Genomic DNA, 24366 nt, shown 5'->3' on the forward strand with positions numbered 1-24366 from the left:
TGATGTCCCAGATGTGCTCAATTGGATTCAGGTCTGGAGAACGGGCGAGTAAGTCCATAGCTTCAATGCCTTCATCTTGCAGGAACTGCTGACAGTCTCCAGCCACATGAGGTCTGGCATTGTCCTGCATTAGGAGCCATCCGCACCAACATATGGTCTCACAAGGGGTCTGAAGATGTCATCTCGGTACCTAATGGCTGTAGTGTGTTTTTTCACTTTAATTTGGGGGGGACTCCAAATCCAGAACTCCATTTGTTAATACATTTGATTTCCATTGATGATTTTTGTGTGATTTTTGTTGTCTTCACATTCAACCTCTGGTACAAAACAAAGTATTCAATGAGAATATTTCATTCATTCAGAACTAGGATGTGTTATTTGAGTGTTCCCTGTATATTTTTGAGCAGTATGTGTATATATATATATATATATATATACACACACACACTAACTACAGAAAGCTTACCTTTTAAATTGATTCAGACAATAACAAAGTAATAAAATAAGACTGTGCAAAGTAACATTAAGAGGTTATTATTATTATAAGGTTATTAATAGTCTATCAACAGGTAACCCCCTGTTTGCTGGATCATTTTCCAAATGTGACAGTTGGAGTGCAAGATCTAAAACACAGTATGACTTTCTCAGCCTGCGTTGTTAGTATTCAGTATACTGTTAATGGTAGATTTTTTTGTCAAATGCAGATGCCCTACTGTTCTAAATCTAATGCAGCAAATCTCAGACAAGGTTGACTTATGGTTTCAGTAAAATAAATAAAAAGTATAACAAGAAATTTATAATCATTAACACCATCCTAGCAGACATCTTACCAAACGGGCATGTGGGTTTCTGTGGTAGTAAAGCTCTTTATATTCATCCATCCAAACTTCTGCTGCCCTAACACTGTTAGCCAGTGCTTTACTACGAGAGTATGGGGCTTGCTTTGGAAAGACGTGTCCTACGTGGGAACATGGGTGAACTTCAAGTGTACCACCACACTGCCAGATCTATAAAAACAAAACCACATTGAAACAAAATAGTTTTTTTAATCTAAATATTATATTCTACCCAGATTCAAGAGGTAGTCCTATCTTATAACATAATGCCAGATCAGTAGGATAAGCCATCCTGAGAATAAGAGTGATGAAGCACTGGTTTACAGCATCATACCCTTGTGTACTAAAAATAAAATATATAAATATATTTATCAATCTAAAAAAAGTTCTAGTGTAACTTGTCATTTATTCACGTCTATTCATGTGATTGGAAATTACCTTATTATATTATAAAGTAACATTAGAGATAAAGTTGGATAAAGTCCAAACATTAATACAGGAAGGCTATCAATTACTAATAGGACAACTCAGATCAAGAAAACATTGAAAAAACTGACTACAAAATTATATATACTTGGCTCCTTCTGCTCTACGACATGCTGTCTGCAGATTGGATACCATGTTCAAGAAATAAAAAGTACAATTCCTTACTCTAAATGAGAATTCCAGGTTTTCTCCTCCCCAAACTTCCATTCCAGTATCATAAGATCCCAAGTATTCAAAATACTTCTTACTCACACTGAAAAGCCCACCAGCCATTGTTGGCGAACTAAGAAATAAAAGTCAGTATGGTAAATTACATGCAAATGCTTCATAAACAGACAATGAAGAGACAGAGATGCAAGAGTCTACAGATTTACAGAGTAAAATCCTCTGCTTGGTATTTTAATACAGTAGCTATTTATCTATGTGAGAAAATGGGAAAACATCTGTAAAAGAAAGAATTACTGTTAAGAAAAACTAGAAAGCATCACTAAAATGATTTACTATGATTTAATAGAAAGAGATAGATGCAGCATTGTGGAAGCTGTGTTAGGCTGAGGTCACACTAGCGAATGGTGACCGTTCGGGGACTCAGTCCCCAGTTCCGCTTAAAATATGCAGAGAGAAAGGCCCTGCAAAAAGGACTTTTCGGGTGGAAACCGGGCAGACCCCAATATAGTCTAGGGGATCCGCAGATAATCACTTTTTAAGCAAATAGGGTTTCCGTTTTTCAGGTCCCCAAGCGGATACGAAAAACCATAATCCCAAATACTAGTGTGAACCTAACATTAGATATGAAAGATTTGTTACCATTCTAGTCTTTAATGTACATACCTGATGACATCAATACTTGAACGTCTACGTTTTTGTTCTTTTTCTGGGACTACATGCCAAGTAAAGACAAGTCTCCAATCAAATCCTCCAATTTGAGGCTCTCCAGCATTGCCCAGGTACTCAAAGGTATTCCAATCAATCACATCAATTACAGGGCAAACCACTGCACTTTCTTTTTCTCGGATCCTGAACAAAAAAAAAAAAAAATTAGAAAGGCTGTCCCAAAATTAATATTGTTACTATTATTTAATTTTAGAGCACCATTAATTCTATGGTACTGTATATTTGAGGGCTTGCATACAACATATAAAACAAGTACAATACAAGACAGAGATGGGATTACTGTGCTGTGACTCTAATGAGCTGTGCACCCTGTGTCCATCACCTGACCATGGACGCTTCTTTTGTTTACGTATATCAGTATATTTTATAACTGCTCATTATACAAGCAATAACATTTTATTGCTAAACTGGACAACACGTATCCTAACCTCAGGAAAGGTCATTAATTTGAGATCCGTGGGAGTCTCACACATGGCCCTGCAATGGCCGACTGTTTACACAGTGTATTGAGCCATTTAGTAGTTTACAGCACTCTCATAAATTTATCAGTCATGTTATCAGAACATGCCTTTCTTGGTACAGGACATCAGGGTTATATGTAAATATTGGTACAGATCATCAGCATCAGGCCAATATGTGGAATTAAATAAAACTAATAACGCCTGGAAGTTTTGGTCAATATGTGGCCTTCCCCAGCTGATATCTGCCACAGTCATTGTTATAGATGGGGGCCAGGCACAATTTGTTGTATACTGCTAGAAAGCTGCATTGTTGGCTTTCCCAGTATGGGCCCCAGTGGTGGAAATATTGGTGCTGTTAGTTTCGGCACCAACATCTCCCCATTGCCAGAAAGGCAGGTCTTACAGCTTAGCATCTTCGCTGTATGATAAGGAATGTCCACCTCGACAGCACAAGTCTATGGAAGAATACTGTCGAAGAGGAGCGTTCCTTACTGCAAATGGTGCGATGATGCTAAGTTGTAAGGCCTACCCTTCTGACAGTGGTGAGATATATGTACTGAAATTAACAGCACCACTGTTGGCTTTCTAGAAGTATATCTTAAAAATGAACAAGGGCTAATACTGCACCAATCAAAAACAATTGTGGACTATGGGATAGAAACCAAATCCAAAAAAAATCATGACCACTAAACAATAAAACAATTTCAATTCATTAAAGGGATTCTATTATTAGAATCCCATTTTTTAAGACTAGCACTTAGGAATAGCCTTAAAAAAGGCTATTCTTCTCCTGCCTTTAGAAAGCGCCACATATGCGTGAATAGCCTTTAAAAAGGCTATTCAGGCACCGCTAAAGTTATATTAAACTACCCCCCAGTTTTAAAATAATACCCTAAAAAAAAAATGTGATCAACTTACCCATCATGAACGGTGGGTGGGCATTCAAGGTCCGCCGTCTTCTTCATCCACGCTTCCTCTTCCTGCGATGTCCTTGGGTCCCGTCCTCCTCCGGCGCTCGCGAACTGACATTGCTAAAAAAAAAAGATGGCTTGGGCGCATGCGCAGTAGCATGCTGCTTCTACTACGGCTACTGCGCATGCGCCCACGCCATTTTTTTTTTTTTTTTAGCAATGTCAGTTCGCGAGCGCCAGAGGAAGACCGGGACCCGAGGACATCGCAGGAAGAGGAGGCGTGGATGAAGAAGACGGCGGACCCTGAATGCCCACCCACCGTGCATGATGGGTAAGTTGATCACATTCTTTTTTAGGGTATTATTTTAAAACTGGGGGGTAGTTTAATATAACTTTAGCGGTGCCTGAATAGCCATTTTAAAGGCTATTCACACATATGTGGGGCTCTACCAGCATTATTTTGCTGATAGAGCCCCTTTAACGACACCAATATCACCACCAAAGGGGTGCATACCGGGAAAGCTGGAGCATGCCGAATTCAGCGCACTGTCGGCTTTATAAAGGCATAAAATACATACCAACAAATCGATAAGGGCATGAAACGTTGTCTTTAAATATATTACAGATGCCTAATAATCTATGATGCACATTTACTTATAAGCCTGATGGCTGATGATCTAGACCAATAAAATTGTGTTCTACTATCTGCAGGCTTTTGAGAGTGCAGTCAAATATTACAAGGCTTTAACACATTCATTGGCAAATCATTTACATCATAAGGGAGTCCTGTGAGTAACCGAAATTTGCACTATGGAGTTATCCTCCTCTTCCTGTGTATACTGTGGGAAAACAAACAACTGATCGATGCAGGGCCGGATCTCAAATTAACAATATATCCTAGGGATATGTCATAATATAACAGGGGTGCACACCAAAAGGGGGAATAAAATCTGCAAATTATTTATCTATATACAAGATTAAGACTGGATCGAAATAAGAAAGGGAATATGTACATGTAATTCATGAAACTAATATTTGCATGATTCATAATATTCCAGATGTTAGCCTACCTCTCCAATAATGGTTCCAACCAGCCTTCATGACACTCACAATGACAATCAAGAAAAGTCAGAACTTCTCCTGTTGCAATGGAGGCACCAAGGAGACGCGCTCGTACCAGACCTTCTCGCTTGTGCGCACGGATTAGTCGAACCTTCTTTAACCCTGAAATATGCCTTTCCAAAGGCTCCTTTAAATGATCTAAAAGCACATTTAATATATTACTATTAATAAAAAAACAAAAACAAAACGGGTTAACCCATTAACTGCCATAAACCCCAACTGGGGATCGGGTACTTTAACCCATCTATGAATGCCATCTGTCATTGAGGAATACAAACAGAACATTCATGTACTCCAGCAGGATGTTGCCCGTGATAGGAAACCTAAACTGATCATGTGCATGTATTGCCTTGCGCACATGAGGTAATTTTCACGGTGCGATTCCCATATTATTGAAAAAAACTAATAATTGGCAGTTAATGGGTTAAACTGGCATATTATCTTTTGAACACATTAATGTCGGACCTTCAGGCATTTGGAAATTGCTGCCAGGAATTTACCAGACTTGTGAAGGTCCACAATTCTTTTTCTGATGTCTTTGCTGTTTCGTTTTGATTTTCCCATAGTGTTACCATAGTGGCTAGTGGATCTGGAACGTAGGCCTTAAATACCGACACAGTACATTTCCAACTAACTCAAGTGATGTAATTTTTGTTAGAGGCATTTAAGCTCATGACATTTTCTAGAAATGACCAAGATATTTAAAGGAACAGTCAATTTGGTATATGGAATTTAGATATAGTGAATTATGAATAAAATGGTCTGTTTGTAAACACTGAAAACGCTGAAAAAATTGCCTGCATCATGTGCAAAGTAAAGAGCTAAAGCTTTTTGACATGGAAACTGGAAGGGATAAATCTCAGTTTTAATTAAACTGAACTCAAGTGTGTAAACTTATGCTCAACTTCCACAACATTTTACACATTAGGGTATGTTCACACAGAGCTTTTTACAGGTTGATTTTGATGCGAAATACATTGTTTTTGTCCCAGTTTTTATGCATTTTTTGCAAAATCCGTATCAAAAACTGCAAGCGTATTTTAAGGCTGAAGCCCCATGTTGCGGAAGCGCAGATTTTTTGTTGCAGATTTTGTTGCGTTTTTTAGAGCCAAAGCCTGAAGTGGATTGAACAGAAGGGAGAAGTATAAGAATTTCCTGTATATCTCCCATTCTTTTTGTAGCGAATCCTGCCTTTCACTTAAAAAAAAAAAAACTGCAGCAATAAAAAAAGCTGCGTTTCCGCAACGTGGGGCCTTAGGCTAAAGTGAAGTTTCCAGTTCAATGCAGTGTGGTTGACCAAAAAAACCAACGGCATAAACCACAATGAAAAAATGCATCAAAAAATGTGACCAAAACCACATCATGAAAAAAAAAAAACATCAAAAAAGTTTCCTAATTCCTGAAGCAGATTTGTGTGAACATACACTTAAACAGTTCCTGTACACACAACAAACATTACAGATCCATAACAAATATATGATCAAACAAGTCAAACAATAGTAGTGAGGGCCATGCTCACGGGAGCTTACAATTTGTAAGGAAAGGTAAAGTGCTTGCTTGGTAAAATAGTCCAGTCATGTTTTATAAAACAAGGTAGTATAAGCCAGTGATCAGATGGTTTCTGGGTAAGTACAGACAAAGTGAATTTAAAAGGTGTCCTACAATCACTGTGGTGGAAGGGCAACTAGTGTATTTGGTGACAAAAGCTGAAGGCACGGAACTAAAATAGGAGTCTGGTTGATGCATTCAGGATAGATTTTAAAGGGGAAAGAAGTGAAAGGAAGCCCATTCACCATGGAGATACAGTAAATAAGACAAGACTGAATCAGAGCAACAATAATGGTTTTTGATGTTTCATGTTATAAAGTGTCAGGGAAAATTTTAGACATGTTTTTTAAGTGCAGTTGAAAGGAGAGTGAAGATGAATACGGCGTAAAAGAAAGGTCTGAGTCAAACAAAGCCCCAAGACTGTGGGTACGTTGGCTGAGACATGGGAGTAACTCAGACTGAATTAGGAATGTCAGATTTAGACATGTTAGGAGATGGTGAAAAAACAATTGATTCAGAAAGACATAACGTTAGAAAATGCAAACACGTATTTACCGGTGTTTTGTAGTAGGCGTGATGTAACAGAAACCGGTATATAACCAGGGCGTCATCAGCATAAGAAGGTGCTTCTTGCTGTGTTCTTTGTATATGGAGGCTACATAGTATCACTTCCCTTGTTCTGTATACATAAACAATGTACCACTTTCCCTATTCTATATATATGGACAATGCAAAGTAAATTTTAACATTTTTTTATATTATAGGGACATTGCACTGCACAACTTGTTACATATCTTGTCCTGGATACATAGATACTGCACAGTCCCTCTTCATTTGTAATGTACAAATCTACAGTGCACAGAAGCCCTTCTCCTGTCCTGTATGTTGGCTGTAATTCTCTTATTCTGCATACATGATATGCACAGTGCATAGTACCATGTCTCGTCATGGGTGTAATTCTCAGTATCTGTTATTGTTCTGTATATATGGACAGGTCACAGTATCATTTCTTGTCATAATTATCAGTATCTGTTATTTGTTTAGCCGGACACTGCACAGTACCACTTCCCATTTCCATGAGTGTAATTCTCAGCATATACGCATTCTCTGGGTAGGGTCTTTTAATTGGAGTTTTTTATTTATTTTGGGATGTGAGGCCTGTACCTGTGGTAGGGGTCTAGGTTTTGTATTTTATTTATTTATTTATTTAGGATTTGGGTTTGCTTTTATTTTAGGGTGTGGTATGTGCAATGTGTTCACAAATTGTGGCTGAAAACTATGTTGACATGTTGATAGTGCAGTATTCACATTGATTTTGCAGGTAGACAGTAGTTTTACCCACAAAATTGCATTAACCAAAAATTATATGAATACCACACAAACAACATGTCCACATAGCAGACCAACTGTGGCCGCATCATATGAACTCACGAGATCCATACATATCAGACATAAGATTTATAGTATATCAATAATCCACTAACGTGGAGATGGCAAAAATCAGAAGCAAAAGAGTCTGTGAAGAGTGTGCAGACCATTGTTCATATGTCCGCTGACTGGATCACGAATGTGTAGCTTCTATGCCTACCTGCTTTAAAAAAGGTGTTTGTGATATTTCGTGGGAGTTTTCTAATGTACCAAGCTGGTAATTGTTCCTCTACAACACTGTTTATATAGGTTATTCATATCCCTATCCATGATTATCTCTCTATATACCTATACCCCATAAACAGCTCTCCTTTCATGGCACAGGTTCAGAGTCTACTTGCATGTTTCATTATTTTATTAATATTTCCTGTTATGGCTGATGAAATATCTTATATAAGGTAATATGTATTACTTACCTTTGTCGCTGTAGTCATCAACAAGAATAATTTCCTCAAGGAGGATGTCTGGGCAAGTTTCCAGGACACTGTGCACCGTCCGTAGAAGTGTTGACCAAGCCTCGTTGTAAAAGGCAATGACAACAGATGTTCTGGGTAACTTATAGTAGTCATATTTCACAGTTTTACACCTGTGAACAAAGATGTGATGTCATTAAATAATGGAAAAAAGTTTACATATCACTAAGGTACACAATACTGTAGGCAACAGTACGTTCTGCTTAAGTCCTTGCCACCAATGGCATTTTTCGATTTTTGCATTTGAGGTTTTAAGGAATGATCACTCTGACTTTGCTCTAAAATAGGAACCAAAACGACCAATGGCTATGCCATCAACATGTGGTGGCGACCACAAACAAAGCACCGCGCTTGTTCGACTTCGGAAAAGATGCAACTTTTATTGAGAATATACCATCAACACATGATGCTATTTTACCAAGCATGAGAACCCCAAATAAATAGCTCCTCAAGCCTCCCCATAAATAAATTGGCAAAACTGGGGACAAATCTAGTCCCCATAGTCATACCTTTAACCTGTAAAAAAAAATTTTTTTCTGAAACGTAAATATATTATGTGTTAAAATGAATTCAATGGCCTTTAAAATAAATACCTTCTGGTGCTGGAGCATGGAAATAACTTTGCCCAAATAGTAACCAACAGCTTCCAAGCCCCTTACAATGTACGATGTTACTGTATAAGGGTGCCTTCACACGGCGTAGCTCGCCGCTCCTTTATACACGTGTCCGAGCGTGGCGCTTCAAAACAGAGCCCATTGATTTCAATGGGTGCAGATATACGCGCGCTACCCATTGAAATCAATAGGTAAAAAAGCCTCCGATTGATTTCAATGGGTAGCGCGCGTATATCGGCACCCATTGAAATCAATGGGCTCTGTTTTGAAGTGCCGTGCTCGGACACGTGTATACATGTCTAAAGGAGCACGCTACACCATGTGAAGGCACCCTAAGGTGTCACATCCAGGGTGGCCCAGTAATACTGAGGTTTCCACTCCATGGGTAATAATGTGCTTACCAGGCTAGTAGAATGTTTCATATATGAAGGCAATGTTTACATATTTTTGTAAATGTATGTCTATATAGTGCAATTAATTCCTTGTCATGGAGTTTACTCTCAATATTATGGGTCTCCCCGGTGGGTTGAGGGGGTCCACAATGGGTCCTAGGTCAGCTCCCACGATCTAGCCATATGAAAGCCAGCCTTCAACATTAAGGGTCCATTCACACGGAGAAAAATGGTGAGGAATTGGGTGTAGAATTTAAGCACTGAAAAAAAAACCTCCCAGTGAATTCAATGGGTTCCTTTTTCTGCTAATCCCCACCAGCCCCATACCCTAAAAGTATGGGGCTGGTGGGGACTGACGCCGGAGAAAATATTTTAACTTTGAGGGGCACTGGCTTGCAATGCCCGCAATCAGAGCAAGCTAACTAATACTCTAACTGCATAAGCTCTGGGTCTGGGCTGTGCATTAGACCGGTAGATCGTTGCAGCAGAGTGGCTGCCATCTTTAAAGACCCGGCACCCACTATATGATTATGGTGGATGTCGGGAAGGTGCTAAAGAGGACCTTTCACCACCTCCACCAATTCTAGTTCTTAGAATCTGTTGATAGTCACCACTCCACTGATTCCAGCGCAGAAAAATTCCAAGTGTGTCAGAATCAGTGGAGTTAAATTATTAAAAGATACAAAGAGCTGAATTTGTTGTAAGCAGTGAAAGGTCCTCTTTAAAGTGTAACTAAACTTTCAGACAACTTTTGATTTACCGGCAGTATTTTTTGTCATTAATAAATTGTGTAATATACTTTATTAACAAATTTTGTCTCCTTTTGGTGAATCTCTCTTTTCTTTCCCTGACTTTTGTATTGAGAGCTGTTTCTGACTCACTGAATGTTAGGGTCACTGCACACTGAGTTATTTGGCGAGGATTTTGAAAGATCCAGCATCAAAATCCGTGCCCAAACTCCATGTGCACTGACCCTTAGGCCATCTCAGGTTCTGGTCCAAAATACGGGTAGCTGCGACTGGAAGTCGATGCAGTGTACCAGCATCCAGTCGCGCATTCCGCTCCGGCACAAATGAATGGGCCTAGTCGGGAGGAAGAAGTGTCTTCAGGTGGATTCGCAAAGTGACTCCACCTGTCTTTTTAGTCAGGATTTTGAGGCGGATCCGACCTCAAAATCCTGACCAAAATACCCTGTGTGAACTCAGAAATACAAAAGATGAATGCTACATCAGACTCAATTGTAAATCCGATATGGTTGCATCGAACAAAACCCTGACTGCAAAGGGTCAACAATGTTCAAAAATTCTCAAAAAAAGCATGTCCAGCAACCACTGAATAAAATATAACTTTTTACTTTATCAAAAAATAAAAAGGAAACATCTTACATGCTCCAGGAACAAGACAGAGGAAAAAATATCCGCTTACGCGTTTCGGGACATGTTGTTGCGTCCCTTAGTCATAGCAAATGACTATGTTGCTATGACTAAGGGACGCAACAACATGTCCCGAAACGCGTAAGCGGATATTTTTTCTTCTGTCTTGTTCCTGGAGCATGTAAGATGATTCCTTTTTATTTTTTGATAAAGTAAAAGTTATATTTTATTCAATGGTTGCTGGACATACTTTTTTTGAGAATGCGTGAACTCAGCCTTACTATGTATGGACTTGGAGTAGGGGGCTGGGTAAAATATAGAGAAAATGAGGTAGGGGAGGGTCACTTCAAATACTTATATCTCAGACATTAGAAATCGAATATACTTGCTTTTGGTGTCATACAAAAGCAGAGTTTCTCTAAGAATGCAGTGTTATATTATACACTACATCCTTATTATATATAGACAATAACATGTCTATATTATTTCCAGAGATAACACTGGTTGAAAATACAGTCAGGATTGGAATATTTATAGCATATATATTATGCAGCTTCATATAAATATCCCAATCCCAATAGTGTTTTCAACCACTGATATCTCTGCAAGTTTGCACGTTTTATAATGCCAGATATAGAACTGTCTGAACGGACCTTCCTCCACTCTCATTTTCTCTAAATTTTATAAAATCAAAAGTTGTAAAAAGGTTTAGTTATGCTTTAACAAAACAGTTAGTAATGAAACCCTTAAGCTATCTATTGCTAATTTTAATTATTATTTGCCATTAAACTGTAGAGTCACAACCTCAGAATATAATAATGAAAAAAAAACCTCAGAAACTGTTTCCTGTACACAATCGCTGTATGTTCTGGCAGGATGTATCATACTCTACTTCACCTTTATCAAGTAACATAGAAGCTTTCATTCGAACCTTCACGCTATTTAGTAGAATGGGTAGGAAACTCAATCACACCTATGTTATCCTATACATTGCTCTACCAGCATCAGCAGCTTGAGGTTCATTGTTGTCATTCAACTACAACCCAGTGTTGGAAGAGTAAATTTACATTCATTTGTAGAATAAACCACATTTGGCCAGCAGGCCAAACTACCACACACACGACAGGATAATTATAAAAATATATAAATTTTATTTAGACAAGTACATAAAAAGTAATAATAGATTGGAGGTAAAGAATGCATCAGCTATGGATGCAATGACATACAACTAGGCTTTCATAATGAAATATGCTTTGCATTTATAGTCAATACAATATTCAGTGAAAAGAGTTCCTCACCACATAAGAATGGACATCATTAGCTACATACAAATGGATGAAGATCCAAATCATTAGCACTTCTTACTAGAGGGCCAATACATTTATATTTGATATTGTAGACAAAAGAAAACATATGAACAACATTGAGCTTTTACCTGTAAGTATGTCATGCATAAGAACGCGCCCCACTCGCGTTCTTATGCATGACATACTTACAGGTAAAAGCTCAATGTTGTTCATATGTTTTCTTTTGTCTACAATATCAAATATAAATGTATTGGCCCTCTAGTAAGAAGTGCTAATGATTTGGATCTTCATCCATTTGTATGTAGCTAATGATGTCCATTCTTATGTGGTGAGGAACTCTTTTCACTGAATATTGTATTGACTATAAATGCAAAGCATATTTCATTATGAAAGCCTAGTTGTATGTCATTGCATCCATAGCTGATGCATTCTTTACCTCCAATCTATTATTACTTTTTATGTACTTGTCTAAATAAAATTTATATATTTTTATAATTATCCTGTCGTGTGTGTGGTAGTTTGGCCTGCTGGCCAAATGTGGTTTATTTAATAGTACTACCCAGTATTGCCCTATATTTTTTGTGCTACATTCATTTGTAGAAGGCAAAATATACAGCACTTAATGTTATGCAGACAAATTTGACATGGTGTCAAATGTGGATAAAATATGACATCCAAGGTGGCACCGGCCGCAAATACTATTTATCCCTTGTGGTTTAACACTAATTCAAAGCCACAAAGAGTTTAGCACATATGTTTGATGCCAAAACCAGGTATGACTCTTAAATGATGCGGACTTGGAAAGCACTGATGGTACTTCACTTTTTTCAATCCCACCTGGTTTAGTGAGATGCTTTACAGCAGTCTCATGGCCATGGTTGGCAACCGAATGGAGCCGACTAAATGAGGCATATTTCTTATTTATTTTACACTAGACATCTGGTATTAGAAAGTTGAGGTCTATGGGCGAGTTTTCTAGACATACTGTGTGGTGGGAGGGGAGTAGTAGATACATTGGTGTTATCTATAGAGTTGCTATTTTCGAGTGTAATTTTGTCTGTTTTGTCTGTGTGTGATTGTCTATGATGTGTGCCTTGTCTACGATGTGACAAATGGACAGCTGCAAGTACCCATTCCAATTCTGGGTACACCTGTAAAATAATTTTTCCACGGAGAAAATCTGGAAAAATACGTTTTTATTAGAGATGAGCGAACAGTGTTCTATCGAACTCATGTTCGATCGGATATTAGGCTGTTCGGCATGTTCGAATCGAATCGAACACCGCGTGGTAAAGTGCGCCATTACTCGATTCCCCTCCCACCTTCCCTGGCGCCTTTTTTGCTCCAATAACAGCGCAGGGTAGGTGGGACAGGAACTACGACACCGGTGACGTTGAAAAAAGTAGGCAAAACCCATTGGCTGCCGAAAACATGTGACCTCTAATTTAAAAGAACAGCGCCGCCCAGGTTCGCGTCATTCTGAGCTTGCAATTCACCGAGGACGGAGGTTTCCGTCCAGCTAGCTAGGGCTTAGATTCTGGGTAGGCAGGGACAGGCTAGGATAGGAAGGAGAAGACAACCAACAGCTCTTGTAAGAGCTAAATTCCAGGGAGAAGCTTGTCAGTGTAACGTGGCACTGACGGGCTCAATCGCCGCAACCCAGCTTTCCCAGGATCCTGAATGGAATACACTGTCAGTGTATTCCCGTATACCCGATATATACCCCGATACCCGTTCCAACGGTGTGCCCCCCCACCTTCACCCCAGAAATACCCTGCAAGTCCCCTAGCAATAGAATTGGGGCTATATACACCCACAATTTTTACTACTGGTATACAGTGCCATTGTCTGACTGGGAATTCAAAGAATATATTGGGAATACAAATACCCTCATTTCTTGCTACTGCCATATAGTGCCAGTTTCTGACTGGTAATTCAAAGAATATATTGGGGTTACGTGCACCCACAATTTTTACTACTGGTATACAGTGCCATTGTCTGACTGGGAATTCAAAGAATATATTGGGAATACAAATACCCTCATTTCTTGCTACTGCCATATAGTGCCAGTGTCTGACTGGGAATTCAAAGAATATATTGGGGTTACGTGCACCCACAATTTTTACTACTGGTATACAGTGCCATTGTCTGACTGGGAATTCAAAGAATATATTGGGAATACAAATACCCTCATTTCTTGCTACTGCCATATAGTGCCAGTGTCTGACTGGGAATTCAAAGAATATATTGGGGTTACGTGCACCCACAATTTTTACTACTGGTATACAGTGCCATTGTCTGACTGGGAATTCAAAGAATATATTGGGAATACAAATACCCTCATTTCTTGCTACTGCCATATAGTGCCAGTGTCTGACTGGTAATTCAAAGAATATATTGGGGTTACGTGCACCCACAATTTTTACTACTGGTATACAGTGCCATTGTCTGACTGGGAATTCAAAGAATATATTGGGGTTATAAATACCCTCATTTCTTGCTACTGCCATATAGTGCCAGTTTCTGACTGGTAATTCAAAGAATATATTGGGGTTACGTGCACCCACAATTTTTACTACTGGTATACAGTGCCATTGTCTGACTGGGAATTCAAAGAGTATATTGGAAATACAAATACCCTCATTTCTTGCTACTGCCATATAGTGCCAGTTTCTGACTGGTAATTCAAAGAATATATTGGGGTTACGTGCACCCACAATTTTTACTACTGGTATACAGTGCCATTGTCTGACTGGGAATTCAAAGAATATATTGGGGTTATAAATACCCTCATTTCTTGCTACTGCCATATAGTGCCAGTTTCTGACTGGTAATTCAAAGAATATATTGGGGTTACGTGCACCCACAATTTTTACTACTGGTATACAGTGCCATTGTTTGACTGGGAATTCAAAGAGTATATTGGGAATACAAATACCCTCATTTCTTGCTACTGCCATATAGTGCCAGTTTCTGACTGGGAATTCAAAGAATATATTGGGGTTACGTGCACCCACAATTTTTACTACTGGTATACAGTGCCATTGTCTGACTGGGAATTCAAAGAATATATTGGGGTTATAAATACCCTCATTTCTTGCTACTGCCATATAGTGCCAGTTTCTGACTGGTAATTCAAAGAATATATTGGGGTTACGTGCACCCACAATTTTTACTACTGGTATACAGTGCCATTGTCTGACTGGGAATTCAAAGAGTATATTGGGAATACAAATACCCTCATTTCTTGCTACTGCCATATAGTGCCAGTTTCTGACTGGGAATTCAAAGAATATATTGGGGTTACGTGCACCCACAATTTTTACTACTGGTATACAGTGCCATTGTCTGACTGGCAATTCAAAGAATATATTGGGGTTATAAATACCCTCATTTCTTGCTACTGCCATATAGTGCCAGTTTCTGACTGGTAATTCAAAGAATATATTGGGGTTACGTGCACCCACAATTTTTACTACTGGTATACAGTGCCATTGTCTGACTGGGAATTCAAAGAGTATATTGGGAATACAAATACCCTCATTTCTTGCTACTGCCATATAGTGCCAGTTTCTGACTGGTAATTCAAAGAATATATTGGGGTTACGTGCACCCACAATTTTTACTACTGGTATACAGTGCCATTGTCTGACTGGGAATTCAAAGAATATATTGGGGTTATAAATACCCTCATTTCTTGCTACTGCCATATAGTGCCAGTTTCTGACTGGTAATTCAAAGAATATATTGGGGTTACGTGCACCCACAATTTTTACTACTGGTATACAGTGCCATTGTCTGACTGGGAATTCAAAGAATATATTGGGGTTATAAATACCCTCATTTCTTGCTACTGCCATATAGTGCCAGTTTCTGACTGGTAATTCAAAGAATATATTGGGGTTACGTGCACCCACAATTTTTACTACTGGTATACAGTGCCATTGTCTGACTGGGAATTCAAAGAATATATTGGGGTTATAAATACCCTCATTTCTTGCTACTGCCATATAGTGCCAGTTTCTGACTGGTAATTCAAAGAATATATTGGGGTTACGTGCACCCACAATTTTTACTACTGGTATACAGTGCCATTGTCTGACTGGGAATTCAAAGAATATATTGGGGTTATAAATACCCTCATTTCTTGCTACTGCCATATAGTGCCAGTTTCTGACTGGTAATTCAAAGAATATATTGGGGTTACGTGCACCCACAATTTTTACTACTGGTATACAGTGCCATTGTCTGACTGGGAATTCAAAGAATATATTGGGGTTATAAATACCCTCATTTCTTGCTACTGCCATATAGTGCCAGTTTCTGACTGGTAATTCAAAGAATATATTGGGGTTACGTGCACCCACAATTTTTACTACTGGTATACAGTGCCATTGTCTGACTGGGAATTCAAAGAGTATATTGGGAATACAAATACCCTCATTTCTTGCTACTGCCATATAGTGCCAGTTTCTGACTGGGAATTCAAAGAATATATTGGGGTTACGTGCACCCACAATTTTTACTACTGGTATACAGTGCCATTGTCTGACTGGGAATTCAAAGAATATATTGGGGTTATAAATACCCTCATTTCTTGCTACTGCCATATAGTGCCAGTTTCTGACTGGTAATTCAAAGAATATATTGGGGTTACGTGCACCCACAATTTTTACTACTGGTATACAGTGCCATTGTCTGACTGGGAATTCAAAGAGTATATTGGGAATACAAATACCCTCATTTCTTGCTACTGCCATATAGTGCCAGTGTCTGACTGGGAATTCAAAGAATATATTGGGGTTACGTGCACCCACAATTTTTACTACTGGTATACAGTGCCAATTTCTAACTAGGAATTCAAAATGCGCAAGGCTCCCGGAAAGGGACGTGGACGAGGCCGTGGGCGAGGTCGGGGGAATGGTTCTGGGGAGCAAGGTAGCAGTGAAGCCACAGGGCGTCCCGTGCCTACTCCTGTGGGGCAGCAAGCATTGCGCCACTCCACAGTGCCAGGGTTGCTTGCCACATTAACTAAACTGCAGGGTACAAACCTTAGTAGGCCCGAGAACCAGGAACAGGTCTTGCAATGGCTGTCAGAGAACGCTTACAGCACATTGTCCAGCAGCCAGTCAGACTCTGCCTCCTCTCCTCCTATTACCCAACAGTCTTGTCTTCCTTCCTCCCAAAATTCCGAAGCTTTACAGAACAATAACCCAAACTGTCCCTGCTCCCCAGAGCTGTTCTCCGCTCCTTTCATTGTCCCTCAACCTGCCTCTCCACGTCACGATTCCACGAACCTAACAGAGGAGCATCTGTGTCCAGATGCTCAAACACTAGAGTCTCCTCCATCTCCGTTCGATTTGGTGGTGGATGACCAGCAACCCACCCTCATCGACGATGATGTGACGCAGTTGCCGTCAGGGCATCCAGTTGACCGGCGCATTGTGCGGGAGGAGGAGATGAGACAGGAGTTGGAAGAGGAAGTGGTGGATGATGAGGACACTGACCCGACCTGGACAGGGGGGATGTCAAGCGGGGAAAGTAGTGTGGATGTTGAGGCAGGTGCAGCACCAAAAAGGGTAGCTAGAGGCAGAGGCAGAGGTCAGCAGCTTAGGCGAAGCCAGGCCACACCCGGAATCTCCCAAGATGTTCCAGTTCGTACCCAGCCCCGAAAAACTCCCACCTCGAGGGCACGTTTCTCGAAGGTGTGGAGTTTTTTCAAGGAATGCGCCGAGGACAGATATAGTGTTGTCTGCACAATTTGCCTCTCGAAATTGATTAGGGGCTCTGAGAAGAGCAACCTGTCCACCACTTCAATGCGCCGTCATTTGGAATCCAAGCACTGGAATCAGTGGCAGGCAGCAACGGCAGGACAAAGGCCGCCTGCCGTTCACGCCACTGCCACTGCCTCTGCCACTGCCTCTGCCTCTGCTGGCGATGCACTCCAGAGGACGAGCCAGGACACCACTTCATCTGCCTCCGCCACTTTGTTGACTTCTACCTCATCCTCCCCTGGTCCTGTCTTATCTCCTTCTCCTGCACCATCAAAGGCACCATCAGGCGTTTCTTTACAACAACCCACCATCTCTCAGACATTGGAGCGGCGGCAGAAATACACTGCTAACCACCCACACGCGCAAGCCTTGAACGCCAACATCGCTAAACTGCTGGCCCAGGAGATGTTGGCGTTCCGGCTTGTTGAAACTCCCGCCTTCCTGGACCTGATGGCAACTGCGGCACCTCGCTATGCCGTCCCTAGCCGTCACTACTTCTCCCGGTGTGCTGTCCCCGCCTTGCACCAGCACGTGTCACTCAACATCAGGCGGGCCCTTAGTTCCGCGCTTTGCACAAAGGTCCACTTGACCACCGACGCGTGGACAAGTGCATGCGGACAGGGACGCTACATTTCACTGACGGCACACTGGGTGAATGTAGTTGAGGCTGGGACTGCTTCCCAAACTGGCCCGGTGTACCTCGTCTCCCCGCCTAACATTCCTGGCAGGGACACGAGAAGAACACCCCCCTCCTCCTCCTCCTCTACCGCCTCCTCCTCCGCCACCGCCTCCTCCTCCGCCACCGCCTCCTCCTCCGCTGTTAGATTGACCCCAGCTACGAGTTGGAAACGTTGCAGCACTGGCGTTGGTAGACGTCAGCAGGCTGTGCTGAAGCTGATCAGCTTGGGGGACAGACAGCACACTGCCTCCGAGGTGAGGGATGCCCTCCTCGATGAGACGGCAATATGGTTTGAGCCGCTGCACCTGGGCCCAGGCATGGTCGTTTGTGATAACGGCCGGAACCTGGTAGCAGCTCTGGAGCTTGCCGGACTCCAACATGTTCCATGCCTGGCCCACGTCTTCAACCTAGTGGTGCAACGTTTCCTAAAGAGCTACCCCAATGTTCCAGAGCTACTGGTGAAAGTGCGGCGCATGTGCGCCCACTTTCGCAAGTCGACAGTAGCCGCTGCTAGCTTAAAATCTCTCCAGCAACGCCTGCATGTGCCACAACACCGGCTTTTGTGCGACGTCCCCACACGCTGGAACTCAACGTTTCAGATGTTGAATAGAGTGGTTGAGCAGCAGAGACCTTTGATGGAATACCAGCTACAAAACCCTAGGGTGCCACAAAGTCAGCTGCCTCAGTTTCACATCCATGAGTGGCCATGGATGAGAGACCTTTGTGACATCCTACGGGTCTTTGAGGAGTCCACAAGGAGGGTGAGCTCTGAGGATGCGATGGTGAGCCTTACAATCCCGCTCTTGTGTGTTCTGAGAGAATCCCTGATTGACATCAGGGATAACTCAGATCACACAGAGGAGTTAGGGATAGCATCCGATCCGTCACAGCTGGAGAGTAGGTCCACACATCTGTCCGCTTCACTGCGTTTAATGGAGGAGGAGGAGGAGGAGGAGGAGGAAGAAGAGTTGTCCGATGATGTGATGGTGATACAGGAGGCTTCCGGGCAACTTCGAATCGTCCCATTGTTGCAGCGCGGATGGGTAGACATGGAGGATGAGGAGGAAATGGAGATTGAACTTTCCGGTGGGGCCAGAGGAGTCATGCCAACTAACACTGTGGCAGACATGGCTGAGTTCATGTTGGGGTGCTTTACAACCGACAAGCGTATTGTCAAAATCATGGAGGACAACCAGTACTGGATCTTTGCTATCCTTGACCCCCGGTATAAAAACAACATCTCGTCTTTTATTCCGGTAGAGGGGAGGGCCAATCGCATCAATGCTTGCCACAGGCAATTGGTGCAGAATATGATGGAGATGTTTCCAGCATGTGACGTTGGCGGCAGGGAGGGCAGTTCCTCCAGTAGGCAACCAAGTTCTCACCGGTCCACACAAACGAGGGGCACACTGTCTAAGGTCTGGGACACCTTGATGGCACCCCCTCGCCAAAGTGCCGCCACGGAGGGTCCTAGTGTCACCAGGCGTGAGAAGTATAGGCGCATGTTGCGGGAATACCTTTCCGACCACAGCCCTGTCCTCTCCGACCCCTCTGCGCCCTACACGTATTGGGTGTCGAAGTTGGACCTGTGGCTTGAACTTGCCCTATATGCCTTGGAGGTGCTGTCCTGTCCTGCCGCCAGCGTCCTATCTGAGAGGGTGTTCAGTGCAGCCGGTGGCATCATCACTGACAAGCGCACCCGTCTGTCAGCTGAGAGTGCCGACCGGCTCACTTTGATAAAAATGAACCACCACTGGATAGAGCCTTCATTTTTGTGCCCACCTGTGTAAAGCACCCCAACATGAAACTCCATGTCTGTACTCAACCTCTCCAATTCCTCCGCATCCTCATACTCATCCACCATAAGCGTTGCACAATTCTGCTAATACTAGGCTCCCTCCAACATGATTTCCCCCAACTCTGCTGGTTAGAGGCTCCCTCCACCCTGATTTCCACCAACTCTGCTGGTTAGAGGCTCCCTCCACCCTGCTTTCCCACAACTCTGCTGGTTAGAGGCTCCTTCCACCATGAATTTGCCCAAACTGGGCTGTTTAGAGGCTCCCTCCACCATGAATTGGTCCAAACTGGGCTGGTTAGAGGCTCCCTCCACCATTAATTGGTCCAAACTGGGCTGGTTAGAGGCTCCCTCCACCATGAATTTGCCCAAACTGGGCTGTTTAGAGGCTCCCTCCACCATGAATTTGCCCAAACTGGGCTGTTTAGAGGCTCCCTCCACCATGAATTGGTCCAAACTGGGTTTTTTAGAGGCTCCCTCCACCATGAATTGGTCCAAACTGGGCTGGTTAGAGGCTCCCTCCACCATGAATTGGTCCAAACTGGGGTGGTTAGAGGCTCCCTCCACCATTAATTGGTCCAAACTGGGCTGGTTAGAGGCTCCCTCCACCATTAATTGGTCCAAACTGGGCTGGTTAGAGGCTCCCTCCACCATGAATTTGCCCAAACTGGGCTGTTTAGAGGCTCCCTCCACCATGAATTGGTCCAAACTGGGTTTTTTAGAGGCTCCCTCCACCATGAATTGGTCCAAACTGGGCTGGTTAGAGGCTCCCTCCACCATGAATTGGTCCAAACTGGGGTGGTTAGAGGCTCCCTCCACCATGAATTGATCCAAACTGGGTTTTTTAGAGGCTCCCTCCACCATGAATTTGCCCAAACTGGGCTGTTTAGAGGCTCCCTCCACCATGAATTGGTCCAAACTGGGCTGGTTAGAGGCTCCCTCCACCATGAATTTCCCAAAACTTGGCTGTTTAGAGGCTCCCTCCACCATTAATTGGTCCAAACTGGGCTGGTTAGAGGCTCCCTCCACCATGAATTGGTCCAAACTGGGGTTTTTAGAGGCTCCCTCCACCATGAATTGGTCCAAACTTGGCTGTTTAGAGGCTCCCTCCACCATGAATTGGTCCAAACTGGGGTGGTTAGAGGCTCCCTCCACCATTAATTGGTCCAAACTGGGCTGGTTAGAGGCTCCCTCCACCATTAATTGGTCCAAACTGGGCTGGTTAGAGGCTCCCTCCACCATGAATTTGCCCAAACTGGGCTGTTTAGAGGCTCCCTCCACCATGAATTTGCCCAAACTGGGCTGGTTAGAGGCTCCCTCCACCATGAATTGGTCCAAACGGGTTTTTAGAGGCTCCCTTCACCATGAATTGGTCCAAACTTGGCTGTTTAGAGGCTCCCTCCACCATGAATTGGTCCAAACTGGGGTGGTTAGAGGCTCCCTCCACCATTAATTGGTCCAAACTGGGCTGGTTAGAGGCTCCCTCCACCATTAATTGGTCCAAACTGGGCTGGTTAGAGGCTCCCTCCACCATGAATTGGTCCAAACTGGGGTTTTTAGAGGCTCCCTCCACCATGAATTGGTCCAAACTTGGCTGTTTAGAGGCTCCCTCCACCATTAATTGGTCCAAACTGGGCTGGTTAGAGGCTCCCTCCACCATGAATTGGTCCAAACTGGGTTTTTTAGAGGCTCCCTCCACCATGAATTTGCCCAAACTGGGCTGTTTAGAGGCTCCCTCCACCATGAATTGGTCCAAACTGGGTTTTTTAGAGGCTCCCTCCACCATGAATTGGTCCAAACTGGGCTGGTTAGAGGCTCCCTCCACCATGAATTGGTCCAAACTGGGGTGGTTAGAGGCTCCCTCCACCATTAATTGGTCCAAACTGGGCTGGTTAGAGGCTCCCTCCACCATTAATTGGTCCAAACTGGGCTGGTTAGAGGCTCCCTCCACCATTAATTGGTCCAAACTGGGCTGGTTAGAGGCTCCCTCCACCATGAATTTGCCCAAACTGGGCTGTTTAGAGGCTCCCTCCACCATGAATTTGCCCAAACTGGGCTGGTTAGAGGCTCCCTCCACCATGAATTTGCCCAAACTGGGCTGTTTAGAGGCTCCCTCCACCATGAATTTGCCCAAACTGGGCTGTTTAGAGGCTCCCTCCACCATGAATTGGTCCAAACTTGGCTGTTTAGAGGCTCCCTCCACCATTAATTGGTCCAAACTGGGCTGGTTAGAGGCTCCCTCCACCATGAATTGGTCCAAACTGGGTTTTTTAGAGGCTCCCTCCACCATGAATTTGCCCAAACTGGGCTGTTTAGAGGCTCCCTCCACCATGAATTGGTCCAAACTGGGGTGGTTAGAGGCTCCCTCCACCATTAATTGGTCCAAACTGGGCTGGTTAGAGGCTCCCTCCACCATTAATTGGTCCAAACTGGGCTGGTTAGAGGCTCCCTCCACCATGAATTTGCCCAAACTGGGCTGGTTAGAGGCTCCCTCCACCATGAATTGGTCCAAACTGGGTTTTTTAGAGGCTCCCTCCACCATGAATTTGCCCAAACTGGGCTGGTTAGAGGCTCCCTCCACCATGAATTGGTCCAAACTGGGGTTTTTAGAGGCTCCCTCCACCATGAATTTGCCCAAACTGGGCTGTTTAGAGGCTCCCTCCACCATGAATTGGTCCAAACTGGGCTGGTTAGAGGCTCCCTCCACCATGAATTTCCCAAAACTTGGCTGTTTAGAGGCTCCCTCCACCATTAATTGGTCCAAACTGGGCTGGTTAGAGGCTCCCTCCACCATGAATTGGTCCAAACTGGGGTTTTTAGAGGCTCCCTCCACCATGAATTGGTCCAAACTTGGCTGTTTAGAGGCTCCCTCCACCATGAATTGGTCCAAACTGGGGTGGTTAGAGGCTCCCTCCACCATTAATTGGTCCAAACTGGGCTGGTTAGAGGCTCCCTCCACCATTAATTGGTCCAAACTGGGCTGGTTAGAGGCTCCCTCCACCATGAATTGGTCCAAACTGGGGTTTTTAGAGGCTCCCTCCACCATGAATTGGTCCAAACTTGGCTGTTTAGAGGCTCCCTCCACCATTAATTGGTCCAAACTGGGCTGGTTAGAGGCTCCCTCCACCATGAATTGGTCCAAACTGGGTTTTTTAGAGGCTCCCTCCACCATGAATTTGCCCAAACTGGGCTGTTTAGAGGCTCCCTCCACCATGAATTGGTCCAAACTGGGTTTTTTAGAGGCTCCCTCCACCATGAATTGGTCCAAACTGGGCTGGTTAGAGGCTCCCTCCACCATGAATTGGTCCAAACTGGGGTGGTTAGAGGCTCCCTCCACCATTAATTGGTCCAAACTGGGCTGGTTAGAGGCTCCCTCCACCATTAATTGGTCCAAACTGGGCTGGTTAGAGGCTCCCTCCACCATTAATTGGTCCAAACTGGGCTGGTTAGAGGCTCCCTCCACCATGAATTTGCCCAAACTGGGCTGTTTAGAGGCTCCCTCCACCATGAATTTGCCCAAACTGGGCTGGTTAGAGGCTCCCTCCACCATGAATTTGCCCAAACTGGGCTGTTTAGAGGCTCCCTCCACCATGAATTTGCCCAAACTGGGCTGTTTAGAGGCTCCCTCCACCATGAATTGGTCCAAACTTGGCTGTTTAGAGGCTCCCTCCACCATTAATTGGTCCAAACTGGGCTGGTTAGAGGCTCCCTCCACCATGAATTGGTCCAAACTGGGTTTTTTAGAGGCTCCCTCCACCATGAATTTGCCCAAACTGGGCTGTTTAGAGGCTCCCTCCACCATGAATTGGTCCAAACTGGGGTGGTTAGAGGCTCCCTCCACCATTAATTGGTCCAAACTGGGCTGGTTAGAGGCTCCCTCCACCATTAATTGGTCCAAACTGGGCTGGTTAGAGGCTCCCTCCACCATGAATTTGCCCAAACTGGGCTGGTTAGAGGCTCCCTCCACCATGAATTGGTCCAAACTGGGTTTTTTAGAGGCTCCCTCCACCATGAATTTGCCCAAACTGGGCTGGTTAGAGGCTCCCTCCACCATGAATTGGTCCAAACTGGGGTTTTTAGAGGCTCCCTCCACCATGAATTTGCCCAAACTCTGCTGGTTAGAGGCTCAATCCACCCTGATTTTCAAAACAAATGTTGGTGCCAACCTCAACTTACTACAAGGGCCAAATTCACTGCTGGTGACAAGCTCTCCTCACTGCAAGTGCCAAATACACATGTTTCAAGGTGTTTTCCTACTGTCAGAGAGGTGGTA

At 43.4% G+C, this 24366-nt stretch overlaps 2 protein-coding genes across 3 annotated transcripts in view; one reads left to right on the forward strand and one right to left on the reverse strand.

The window, feature by feature from the left end:
* ICE1 (interactor of little elongation complex ELL subunit 1) overlaps positions 1 to 24366 on the forward strand; it is a 205076-nt gene that overhangs the window by 108173 nt on the left and 72537 nt on the right. The window lies entirely within an intron of this gene.
* The window catches only part of GALNT12 (polypeptide N-acetylgalactosaminyltransferase 12), a 49385-nt gene that overhangs the window by 14540 nt on the left and 10479 nt on the right, over positions 1 to 24366 (reverse strand). The window contains exons 2-6 of the mRNA XM_075272209.1: positions 8103 to 8272; positions 4659 to 4848; positions 2154 to 2339; positions 1488 to 1605; positions 831 to 1007 (exon numbers count right to left, since the gene is read on the reverse strand). Coding sequence (XP_075128310.1) covers positions 831 to 1007; positions 1488 to 1605; positions 2154 to 2339; positions 4659 to 4848; positions 8103 to 8272 — 841 coding nt within the window. The remainder of the gene's footprint in view (positions 1 to 830; positions 1008 to 1487; positions 1606 to 2153; positions 2340 to 4658; positions 4849 to 8102; positions 8273 to 24366) is intronic.

Source organism: Leptodactylus fuscus, chromosome 4 (genome assembly GCF_031893055.1).
Source record: "Leptodactylus fuscus isolate aLepFus1 chromosome 4, aLepFus1.hap2, whole genome shotgun sequence".
Taxonomy (NCBI): domain Eukaryota; kingdom Metazoa; phylum Chordata; class Amphibia; order Anura; family Leptodactylidae; genus Leptodactylus; species Leptodactylus fuscus.